Below are 13,262 nucleotides of genomic sequence, written 5' to 3'. Positions count from 1 at the left end.
ATCAATAGTATATGTTTAGTTATATATATATGTAAGTATTTTTATACTTTAAAAAGTTTATTAAAGTCCAAAAAATGACTTATTTTCTTTAATTAGAAAAATATTTTTTATTAATTTATTTTCTAAATTTTTCAAATATTAAAAAATATAAAAAATATTTATAAAAAAATATTTTATGTAAAACAAACAGAAGCTAAAACTCACATTATCTATAAGATTGTTGACGGAAATAATTTATGATTCAACTTAACATTTTAGAAAAATGGAAATAAATTAGTGCTTTACTAACCTCAAAAGTACTTTCAAAATTTAAATTATTATAGAAGACCAACAAAATTAGGGAAAAAAATGATTAGGCACAATAAAATTTTGCATCATTAAATATCAATTAAAAGAATGATAAAGAAAAAAAATAAATTAATTGAAATTACGTTTGTAAAATTAAGATAGAACATTAGCAGTTGACAATAAAAGATTTAGATTATGCTAAGTATTTTATTAGCCTTGAAATTGCCAAATCTTCTTAGGGTACCTATCTTAATCAAAGAAAGTATGTGTTGCATATATCTCAATCAAAGAAATTTAAATTAGTATGTATATTCTACTTCCACAAAATTTTTTACAGACTGCAATTCAAGATGAAATTCTAGTCTAAATTATTGGTTCATTGATTTTTTGTATATATACTTATGGTTAGAGGTATTCTTGAATCAATTTTTGTGCATTAAAATTAAGTCTCTTTTCCAAACGATTTTAACTCTATGTTTTGGTGAATGTTTTTGTTAGAGGTAAGGTATAGGTTTTTAAAGCAGTGAATTTGTTTGAGAGGAAGGTTTATAAAGGAAGTAAGGCTTTTAGAGCACCTCACTTTTTTAACCCATCAAATTAGTGAGTTTGGGAGTTTTATACCTTCACTTACATTTTTATCCAAACATATTATAAAAGACTTGCTCCTCTACATGGATTAATATATTCAAGATAAATAATTTTAAAGTATTATCTTATAGTTTTAAACCTTGATTAACGAGTAAACCTTGATTAATGAGTGAGAAGAGCTTTCATCAAACTTGATAAATAGGAAGACCTATCATTAAAACCAAAGATTCTAACTTTTGAGGCTCATTCCTCCTCTTAGAAGCATGCCAAATTTTGAAGAAATAAAGCAAATATTAGGTTTCAACACTTAAATATGAAGAAATGAGGAGGTATTCTATAAGCACAAGTAGTCAAATGCTAAAGCGTATGTTACAAGCAAAATTTGTGCAAGGCATATTAGGCAGAATTTGACTATTAAATCAAGAAGAGAATAAGAAATAATTATGAGCCTATACTTGGTTAACATTTGAAGTTGGGTTGAATGATAAGTTGGAAGCACTTAATAAGGAATAATTATATAACACAGCATTGATTCCATGTAGATAATCTTATATAAAATGACAAATCAATAATAAATAAATAAGTATGAGAAATGGGTTTTAAAAATTTATAATTACTAAACAATTATTTTTTTTTTAGTAAATCATAGGTATCTATCTTCTCTAACCCACTGAGTTAGATTTAATTCTACTCGCACCGGAAATGTTTATTATAAGGTAAAGCGCTCTTAATGGAGATTTCTTCCATTCACAATAGATTGAATATGATTTTATTTAAGAAATATAGAATTTTTTACCAATCATACCAACTCTGTTTGTAAACAATTATTTTATTTTTTAAAAAATTAAGAACTACATTTATGTATGTATCAATCTATGATTTGTTTGTCATTCCACGTCACATGCTCACGTAGAATAAGAAGTTCACTTTAAAATTTCTCGGAGAATGAAATAGTTAAGTTTTTTTTTTTTTTTCTTTAATGCATGTGGTCCATTAATTTGATCTAGACACATTTTATTTAAAAGAACTTGTAAGACATTTTAATTTTTATAAAATTTAAAAGCATTTAAATATAAATGATTTGGAGATTCAAGAGTTCAATTGATAGATAACTCAACGAATTGATCCAGATGTAACTAACCTATTTGAATTGACCCTATCAATTTAAATTCTAATATAAAAATTTAAACTAATTAAAATTAATTTTTCTAAATAAATTAATATTTTGATGTGTAATAGCATAAAAACTTGCGAATTGTCCTGAATCTCATTCGATATTAATTCTTTATGTGCAGCGACCATATATGGATAACCCAAATTAATCTGCAACTAGCAATGATATGCAATGTTCAATATGCAAATTAATTGAGAGGAATCCTTTGCGTATACACTACATATGCAATGTTCCATCAGAAACTTCAACCAAAAGGACTATATCAGCAAGTAGTATTGAAAGGAAACATATCTGAAGTCTGATTTGTAGCCATAATATTCAACCTGTAAAGGGTATGAAATTAGGCCTAAGTCATATTATCCCCAATAAAGCCTCCTGAAATCAAGCAAATATTAGGCAGACTAAAGAAATATAGAAGGACAAAGATGAACCAAGAAATATGGGAAATATTCAAAAGTTGGCACAGCAACTCAGGCTGTGTTTCTGATTGTGCTTATAAAATTCTTGTAATGTTCTTAAACTAGGTTTCTAGTCTTTTTGTTGTAATGTTGGATTTTAGCGGATCCTTTAATATGTATTGGGCAAAGACCTTATCTGCAATGAAATACTACCTATTGAGAAAAAAAAAATTGAAATAGCAAAATTTACAATAAAGTGGGCATAATAAACAAGATGCCTAAATAGGAAAATTTTATTTGGTAAAACCGATATATATACAATAACTTTAATATAACTGTTCATCATGATAGGATCTGTATGAGATCTATTACAATCAATGGTTAGAGTGAAATCGTTGTACATTTCATGGTATAATTTTTCATAAATAGGACATAGTATTTTGCAATAATATGTCTTAATTGTTAACTAAGCAAGCTTGCAATTCATTGTATATATTATTAATTCACTTTAGTGTTTATTAGTGATAAATATAAATTCAAATGAATACACATGCCAAATACATAAAATTCACAAAACTGATATGCAAAAAATTGATAACTCAATTCCATTTCATATTAATTTATATGAGAAATTATAATGGCAGTACATTTTGTCTAGCTAAATTAAAAATAACAAAAGGAAACCTAATAATAGGGCTTGCATTCTCAACCTTGAACACATCATATGCACATTACCATTCTTAAACATCTAAACATATCCACAACATCAAATTTCTTCTATAGCTTTCTTCCTTCCACTAAAAGACTATAACAGATTTTCCATCATGGCAACCACAGTAACAGGGAAACAGCCACCATCTCTTCCTTGAATCTTGCTTTTTTACTTTCAGCTTCAAATTCCCTTACTCCGTTCAACAATCCCAAAATTGCATACCATCATGGTCATGCATTGGGGGATTGCACCACCTAAACGCCTGCAAGCTCCAACATTTTGCACATCAAAATTACAACTTAATCATCCACAAACTGGAGAAAATAACAAGAAACTTCAAGCAATAAATAGAATCCAACTCATCCATATAATGCTTAATTGCTTATATTTATAAAACCTCGTGCAAAAGCATTCTAACTCTTAAATTTTACATTAAAAGTCACTTGACGTCCTCACATTTAGTTACATACTATTCTATTTTAATACTTGAATTTTATAAAAATGTAAATATTAAACTTCTAAACTTATAAAAATATAACTATTAAACTACTAAAATGGTGTAATGAAAAGTCAAAACTCACGTGAATCACATTTGCACATTCACTAATTACAAGGGTTAATTACTTACACTTTGTAAAGTTTAAATGTCAAACAAGATGCAATTAAAGATGGGGCAAGGTAAAATTTAAGAGAGCAACTTAACTTATTAAAATCTATTAACTTGATTTCATAAGCATTTAAAATTTTAAATAGTTACGCACTTAGTTAAAGTGTTTATAATTAACTAATAAGAAGTCAATGTATTTTATGAAAAATAATTTATAAATATATTTATTATTAAAATTACTAAAAATACTATTAAAAGAAATTTATGATGAAATTATAAAAATTAAATGATCATAATATAGTAAAATATTTAATCAAACTAGCTTATTAACTCAACTAAAACCCAAAAATTATTATAAATAAATAAATTAACTTATTTTTAGAGCTTCATCAGCTTATAAACTAAGACAAGCATCCTCTTCCTCTAAATGTGAAAAAGTTGCTTTCAGCCTAACTTCCTTGATTAACAGATTCATTTGATAATAAAGACAACAAGATTAGAAAGAAAATTAAAATCAATGTACTGCGCGTTTATGAGAGACATCAAAACAGAATGTAGTCAAGGGCAAGAAGCCTTCATTCTTCACAGATTGGTAGGAATACAAACAGAAAGAACATTAATGGAATTCTTTTTTTCTAGTATTGGGGAACAAAAGTATACATTTAACAAGTCAAATTCCGGTATCATCCCATTGCCATTTCTGATTCATGCAAAACTAAAAACCAAAAATGCTATATAAAAGGACAATTTCCTTCAACTCAGTCTAATATAATAGAGGAAATGATCTCAGAATACCCCAACTGCGATATATGAAGACCCTTGCCAGCAACATCTTCATCGCTGAAAAAGTTTCACCTACTAATATTGATCTAGGGTGAATGAATTTATAAAATTTGAGGTTTATGCATGAAGATCCTTGTTTGAATTCCACACGGGAGCTTTTGGGACTACATCGGCTCCAGTTTCTACACCAACCAGAGGATCAGATTCACTTTCCTTAACCTAAAACCAAGAAAAATGAAAGCATGAAATGTTTGAAGAAAGAATGTGAAATATACTGATAAAGATGAAAAACCATGTATACGCAACACGTGAATTACCTCAGGCAATTTTGCTGATGCTTCACTGGCCTTCTGCTGATTCTCCGTGGTGCAATAGTAAGAATACAATACCATCCCAATTACTGCAATAAGGATCCCTAAGATGTTGCGCCAGCTAAAAGGATCACGAAGTAGAACATAACCAAAGGCCAAAACTAGGCATGTTTTCAGATGCCCTAGGACCTGATAGGTGACGGGGGATGTTTTCCCAATTACCAGAAAAGTACTGAAGTTCACAGAGACGGATATCAGGCAGGACAGAACTATGAAGAACTGCCACCAAATAATGCATATTGCAGAAATATTAGAAAAGAAATTATAGAGAGAGAAAGAGAGAGAACCAGAGGGGGGGGGGGGGGGGGGGGGGGGTGGGGGTGAAGTCCAGGAATCTTGAATTCTTACCAGAACTTGAGGGGTGTACTTGAAAGCAAAAACATTTTGATTAGTCAGTAGGCCATCTAGAAATGGACCAATAATGAACAAAGTTAATGCTTGATAGGGGCAAGACTGATATAAAAGTTGGGTGGAAGAGACTTTGAACTTCTTCTGGATAGTATTGGTCATCTGAAATAAACTGGTTAAGATTTACAACTTCAAAAGAAGCAGAAGAAAGAGAGAAAGAAAAAGCAAATAAACAAAAAAACTGTAATATGCATGAGAGAATTGTACTTTTTTTTTTTTTTTGCTTTGTTTTTGACAGAAACTGACATGTAAAAATGCATAGAAACAAGAAATAAAATAGCAAGTAACAAAAGGTGCCTTCACCAAGGATACAATCTGAGCAATACAAGTTGTAATAACTGCAAGTACAGACAAGACAGAACCAAGGACATTGAGTTGAAGATCAGTCACAGTTGCAATTCCAACACCCACAAGAAGGATCGCCAGTGAAAGCTGGATATTCCGGCTGCAATAGTGCAAGTATCAGCAAATAAATATAACTAGAAAAACAACTTTGACAACAGCTAAGTGAAAATTGAATATATTTTTTTTTCTCCCCAATTGGCCAACAAAACTACTGTATGGCATGGTAGATTCTATGACCTAAAAAGCATCAGATTTGGATTAACTGGAACACATTTTGCAGTCAAAAGTTCTATAAAACTTTGATAAAATGAATATGATGCATGTATGAAAGTATTAAGTAGGTCTCTAACTGAGACATGAAAAGGTTACAGGATTAACATTCGTTCCAAATTGAAGAGATGAGCAAACAGATATCAAAAGCATGCCCAAGAAAAATGGGTTAAATAAAATTATGCAATAAACTATGAAAAAAATATTATAAATATATGATAAAAATAGCACTTTTCAACTGAGAGACTGTTTCTAATAAAACTATAACATAAATAATCATTAAATGATGTCATCTAAGTAAGTCAGAGACAGCAAATTTTGGAGATGTTTCCACTTTCTAGGGAACAAAATAGTGGGACAAATTAACTAAAGGTTCCTTATCAGCTGCACATGCCTTCAAGTAATCTGGTTCTTTTCTTATTTGTTTTCTTTTTCCAGTTAAGTATTAACAACCATTTTAAACCTCAATACAAAAATAAAGTCCACTCCAAATAGCTGTGGATGTAAACGATACACAGATCACAGAAGCACAATTAAGACGGACCTGAATCTCTTCCTGAAGAAAAGCGTCTCCAAAAGAACCGTACATGGGATGATTGCCAATTTTGTCATCTGAAAACAAGATCAGAAATAAAGCTCAGAATGAGATACTAAAAATTTTAAAACAAAATATCTTGATGTTGGATTATTCAGCAACACAAGTGCAAGCATTTTCTTAAAAAAAAAAAAAGATCAAGAGGAGAAGGGGAAAGAAGGGGGGGTTGTTGTGGGGGGTCAAGCAGGGGTTGGATGAACTTTGATGTCAACCTGAAGACTTCAAGAAAGCATGGTTTTACTCAGTACCAATATTTAAAGAAATTGCAAATGTTAAACTGAGACTCTTTATTTTATATCCATTAATACATTATGATCAAACAGAATTTAAGATCCAACCAACCTCATTTTTCTTTTGCAGTTTCACTAAACACGAGTAACATGTTTACTGAGACACACACAGGACATCCTTCTCAATTCTTCTCTATCATAATGCAGTTATCATAGAAAAATTAAAACAAAGTACATAATAATTAATTGATAATGGCAGTTTGCTAGTTGAGAAACAAAATTCAGCATCATGTTTGTGGCCAAAAGATGAAACTTACCTGATAGAAACCAACAGAGTTGAAACCCAAGCTAAGATTCAAAAGCCCAATGGATATCCCATTTAATATGCCAAATCCCATTACAGCTCTTGCATCAAAAGGCTTGTGTTCAAACAATTTCATCCATAATGCCACATGAAGAGAACAAAATGTGACCAGAAGATGCCAGCTTGTTAATGTTGTGGCTGTTGTTCCCCCCATAACACCCATAATATCAGTTAGAATAAATGATAGGTCAAATAAAAAACTACATGCTAAGCATAAATTATCAAAGATTTTTATTCAAATCAAACATATGCACGGAAAAATAAGAAGTTGCTAGCTTCCTTCTTCTATGATAAGAAAACATATGCATTCAGAGCATTAACCCATTTCCTATGACTGCCACCAAGTTCCGCCGGAAATTGCATGCAACATCCATGATAGTACAAGAGAAAAGGAATATTAGATGTCCACTCATAAGCCATAGTTTTGGAATCTAATATATATACTTTTTTTTTTTTGAAATTACATCCGCTTAACAAATTAGCATGTGATAGGCTTTGAAAATCATGAAAAAAAGGCTAAGTTGCTTTTCTTTTGCATAAAATGAGACATGTACCACTAGCAGCTTCCATTTTTGGGCAATAAACAAGCGTTTTTAAAGAATCAATGCAGGAAATGAAATTGGAAAAAAATTACAAAGAAATAACAGCAGTATTCTACCATATGTAATTATTAGTGCAACATTCACATTAGATCTAAGAAGAATTAAGCAAAAACAAAATTACACAGTATATCAATTGATCTTAAACCCACACCTTTATCACAATTGACTGATCTAATAATGAATCTACTCTGAGCTCGAAATAATTTTTTTTAATAAGAAGAAGAAGAAGTAGAAGAAGAAATAAAGAGCACAAATATCAAACGCATCTCGTAATGAAATTACACACCAAAAGTGAAACCGAGAGTACTAATGAGAGCCTTGTTGCATATCACAATCGAAACCGACGATACAACTGATAAACTCAGAGCACCCAGAGTCCCCAGCTGGAACCTCTGGCTCTCACTCATCTTCACTTTCTCTCTGTCTGTATGTGGCTATTCCCTTCTATTCACTCCCTCCTCGATCCGGATCTATCAATCCCAAATTCAAACATTATACACACAGAAACCAAAAGAAAAATCTTCTAACAAATATCAGATAGAGATAGAGACAGAAATCAGTACCTAATTCAGGTCATGATATTGTTGGATGGTGATGAAGAAATGATGAATTTTAATATGAAGAGAAATGAGAAAGAAATAGAAAGAAAAGAGAAAATAAATGGTGTTTGGTTGCGGGGATTTTTGACTCCTAGAAGAAGGCCTAGTCCGGCCCACCGTTTGTTGCGGGGATGAAAATGAAATTAATATACAAATTATGGATTTGGCCAGAAATAAGTCAAATCACATCACATGCACTCGGGGCTTTTTTTTTTTAAATTTTATTTTAATTAAATTTACCTAATTTGATAATAATCCTAACAAAACATTGTTTATTTATTTATTAATTAATACAGATTAATTAATTAGGTGGTCGGTGGAGAGTAACTTTGTAGAAATAAACAGATTTAACCGTCAGTGAAAAACAGTAAAACATGTCAGGTGGATTGTTTGCGTGTTCATTAATCACGCTCATGTTTATAGAGTCGTCATTTTCAAATTATTCAACTTGTGAGTCTTTTCATTATCTTAATGTGCCAGGTGTCACTAAAGGATGTCTGGTATTACATTCTCTCAAAAACCTTTTTATGATAGAATTAATTCTATTAAAAAAAATTAAATTTAAAAAAGTTTGCAAGAACGTTTATATAATAAAAAAAAATATGTGTATATATTTTTTAAAAGTATATTGATCGAAAAAAGTCAAATCTAATAACATTTTAATAATTTTATTCAATCATTTCATTCTTGTTATAATTGATCAAATTTTCAAAATTTTTAAAATTTTTATTCACATTTTAAATTGGATCTAGAGGGAGTGTAGCTAGTCCTACGTGGCACTCCACTTGGATTTTTTTATTATAAAATTGTGGGACCCATTTATCACATGGGACAAACCTACCAACTCAACTCAGCTCAACTAAGCCTTTATCCTAAAAAATTTGGGGTCGGCTATATGGATTCACTTTTTCCACTCTAAACGATTTTGGGTTAAATCCTCAGAAATGTGTAATGCAGGGACAAACCTACCAGATAGGACTAATTCTAGATAAATAGATTGACCTAGCATTTTTATTAACTAGACTTAATTAAGTTAGCTAACATGAGTTTAGTAATTAAACAAAACAAATTGTTTAACAATGAAATCCCTAACTATTACAAAAAAAAAAAGAAAAAAAAAACCTAATTCTCTATGACTTGTGTGAATAAGGAGAGAATGAGAGAGAGGTGAAGGGTGCGACATAAAGTGTGATTCTCGACTGAGCCCATCACTGAAGGAATCTTCGTTGGTTGATGCACCAAAACATCTACATTAATTAGAGCCATGTCAGAGGAAGCTTGAGGGAGATATTGGCAAACTTTGGAAGGTTGTGCAAGGTGGTCCACGCAACAGAGAGAAAAGATGAAAAACAAAGGTGACCCTAAACTTTTCTTGCAAAATGAAATACAAACGAGTTGATTGGAGGAAACTTTTGCAAAAATACCAAAAAAGTATTTGATTTATTAATTTGAAAGGAGAACATTTTGATTTCTGTGACTTAATAATATCATTTCTGAATTGGGGTTCACTATATAGAATATTAAATATGTATATTGCTATGTTGACCTGCATGGATTTAATGCAAAAATAATAGGTTTTCGACTATTTGTATGCTACTGTTAGGGTTTTAATAAGTGTTTAGTGTTTTGGGTTTACTATCTGAAAGATAATGTAATACCCTCATTTTAGCTAGTCCATGTATTCGACTGTTCCGGTGATTAATGTCGGTCCAGACAGTCGAAATGTCCGGAACTATATGTAAACTAGAGTGAGGAGTCATAAATAACCCAAATAATGGTAAGGAAAAATTTAGAAAAAATTTTAGAAATGAAATACAACAAATTTAAATGAGTCGGTGCCCCGGCGATGGGTAAACTAACGGGAAGTTGTTGTCTTCACAACTAGTAGCCCTAAACCAGAGGATAATTCCATGAAATAATTTTTGGGACTCTAGAGAAGAATCATTGAGGTTTCGATGGCATTAGAATAACAAGAAAATGCTTAGAAAAATTTTTAGATCAGTACAGACAATTTTAGCTCATTAAGCTAAACGAAGGGCATTTGGTCATTTGGCTTTCAGAGATGATTTTTGACCGACTTGTCCATTTAAGTGGGTGAATTATATGACATAAAATATGAATTAAATTGGTGAGAAAATAATTAAAAATGAGTAAAATAAATAAGAAAAGAAATTGAATTTAAATTAGACTTATGACATAAGCATGACGTCATAAATGAATAAAATAAAAATTGTTAACCAATGGGAACTTAACAAGCCTTGTAAAAAGGGATAAAGACACATAAATTAGGGCAAAAATGAAAAAAAAAATTCTGCTCATCTCCTCAACATTTTCGGCAGCCCTCTCTTCCTCTCAACCTCCATTAAAATTTTCTCATCTCTCTCTCTTCTAAATCTTAATTTCTCACGATAAAACCCTAAGTTTTCTTCATTAAACCTTGATAACTCCTCTTGGGAAGGTGTTTGGAAGCCAAGAAAACTAAGGAAAGTGAACTTTGGAGTGTTGGGAAAAGTCTCCACATAAGGTTAGTGCTATCTTTTTCCCTTTCTCTTCTTATAAACTTGAAATTGAATAAGAATATGGAAAGTATTTCAAAAGAAATTGAGAAATTATTCATGTTTAATTCAAGAGCAATTTTGGCCAGCTTATGAGTTAAGAGAATTGATGAATTTGAATGAAATAAATTGTGATTATTGGAGTTGTTTAGTGTGTATATATGATTAGAATGTTAGTTTTGCATGGGTTGTATGAAATGGACATTTGAGAATTAAGGTTTGAGACATGAAGTTAAGGTTTTGCTCATGTGTTGGTGAATGGAAGTCCTAATGGTCAATTAGTGACCATTTGGCTATCTTTGATGAAGAATTGAAGTGATTTATGCCAATGGAATTGAGGTTAGGTATGCTGCCTTAGGTGACCTGAAGGGCTGGATGTGAGTCCAGCAAGTTTGGATAGCTGTAACTTGAGAGGTGTAGGTTCAATTGGTGTAAGGCCAATTGGATATAAAACTAAACACATAATGGCACAAATTTAATGAAGAAACCTTGCCTAGAAAACAAACTTAGAATACCTTAAAAATTGACCAAATCTGGGTAACTAATTCTAGACTTAGTAAAAGTGACCAAATGAGTGTAGAAATATCCAATTGACCTAAATTTTATATCAATAGAAAGCTTAGACAATCTAGAACAACTTTCATGAAGAACACCAACTCAGATTCTAAACTTAACCCATCCAAAATGCTAGTCAAAGTCAGGATACCCAATCTGCCAGAACCAGTTTTGCCCAGAATTCTGGGTACAGGTCAATCCGGCTAGTTATAGTAAAATGGCCTTAACTTGAGCTAAAAAAACTCCAAATAGAGTGATTCAAAAAGAGAATTAAAGAAGAAATATAAAGGAATAACTTTCATGAAGAAATTTTTATCAAATTTTTACTGTAGCCAGGTCCAATGGAACAGTGAATTTGGACCTCAAATTTTAAAAATTTAAAATAAAACCTAGGAGGCTAGGAATTGAGTTTGGCAATCAATGCCAACAAAAATAAAATGCAAAACGTGGTATCTTGGTGAACTTAGGCTTAACAAATCTATTTTGAATTAAAAAGTCAACCTTTGAAGGGAAATGGTCAAGTGAATGGTAACCCCAAAGACATAAGAAATAATAATAGAAATTAATACTTTGCATAATTAATGTCATATGAGAAATAAGAAGAATGTTTTGAGTATAATGGTTTATGAAAACCTTTGCTGTGAATTGTGATGAATATCAGTGATATAATGAATGTATAAATAATGATGAATGCATAATTTAGGTAGAATTGTATTTAGAAATTTATACTTCTGCTAGTAATAAAAATTAAAATGTTATAAATTATAATTAGAACATATAATGAAATAATGATACTTATGAGCCCTTAAAGATATTAAGGTGCCCATGTATTGCCTAAAAATATGTATCTGATTGGATAGATTAGCATGCCAATAGGGTATTATTTTAGCAGTATTGCGTAAGATTTTATGTATGTATTTATGGCTTTATGCCTGCACTCATGGCCTTTATGCCCGATTACTTGTTATCATGGCTTTTATCTCAGTTCCTTCACTTCCCGAGCTAGGATTTGTATAGGTTCTTCTGTGTATGTCAAGTCCAGTCGGATTTCAATCTCTTCCATGGAAATGACATGTGAAGGGTTTGAGCAATATCTTCTCAGCATGGAAACATGGAATACATTATGAATTTTATCCAGTTCTGGTGGTAAAGCTAGCCGATAGACCACTGATCCCATACGTTCAATGACTTCATATGGGCCAATGAACCTAGGGCTTAACTTACCATTTCTTCCAAATCTCAGTACTTTCTTCCATGGTGAGACTTTGAGAAACACTTTATCACCAACTGCATACTCTATCTCTTTTCTCTTCAGGTCGGCATAAGACTTCTGTCTATCTGAGGCAACCTTCAAGTTAGCTTTGATTATCTTCACTTTCTCCTCAGTCTGTTTCACCAGGTCTGGTCCTACTAGCTTATCTTCGCCCAATTCAGTCCAGCACACTGGGGTTCTACATTTCCTCCCATACAGTGCTTCATACGGAGCCATTTGAATGCTAGCTTGGTAGCTATTGTTATATGCGAATTCTGTCAGTGGGAGGTATCTATCCCAACTCCTCTCAAACTCAATGACATAACTCCTTAGCATATCTTCCAGGATCTATCACATAATTCACAGTGTTACTATCATTTCAATTTATTAATTGCAAAAATTCAATTAGGTCTTAGGTTTACCTGGATTACTCGTTCTGACTATCCATCCGTCTGAGGATGAAAAGCCGTGCTAAAACGGAGTTATGTGCCCAAGGCTTTTTGTAATTTTTTCCAGAATCTCGATGTAAACCTTGGGTCTCGGTCAGATATGATGGAAAGTGGGAT

General features: G+C 31.5%; 1 protein-coding gene across 1 annotated transcript; it reads right to left on the bottom strand.

Moving 5' to 3' along the window:
* Positions 1–4,322: 4,322 nt before the first annotated feature.
* On the bottom strand, positions 4,323–8,459 carry LOC110665173 (UDP-xylose transporter 3). Its single transcript, XM_058131541.1, has 8 exons — positions 8,299–8,459; positions 8,022–8,205; positions 7,087–7,271; positions 6,489–6,556; positions 5,642–5,774; positions 5,270–5,431; positions 4,868–5,140; positions 4,323–4,769 (listed from the first exon to the last, which is right to left on the bottom strand). Exons 2-8 carry the CDS (start codon positions 8,140–8,142, stop codon positions 4,668–4,670), a joined length of 1,044 nt encoding a protein of 347 aa, XP_057987524.1. The 5' UTR covers positions 8,143–8,205; positions 8,299–8,459; the 3' UTR covers positions 4,323–4,667.
* Positions 8,460–13,262: the final 4,803 nt, after the last annotated feature.

This window comes from Hevea brasiliensis, chromosome 12 (genome assembly GCF_030052815.1).
Source record: "Hevea brasiliensis isolate MT/VB/25A 57/8 chromosome 12, ASM3005281v1, whole genome shotgun sequence".
NCBI lineage: Eukaryota > Viridiplantae > Streptophyta > Magnoliopsida > Malpighiales > Euphorbiaceae > Hevea > Hevea brasiliensis.
The sequence above is the reverse complement of the archived record's forward strand: the minus strand, read 5'-3'. Positions and strand labels throughout refer to the sequence as shown.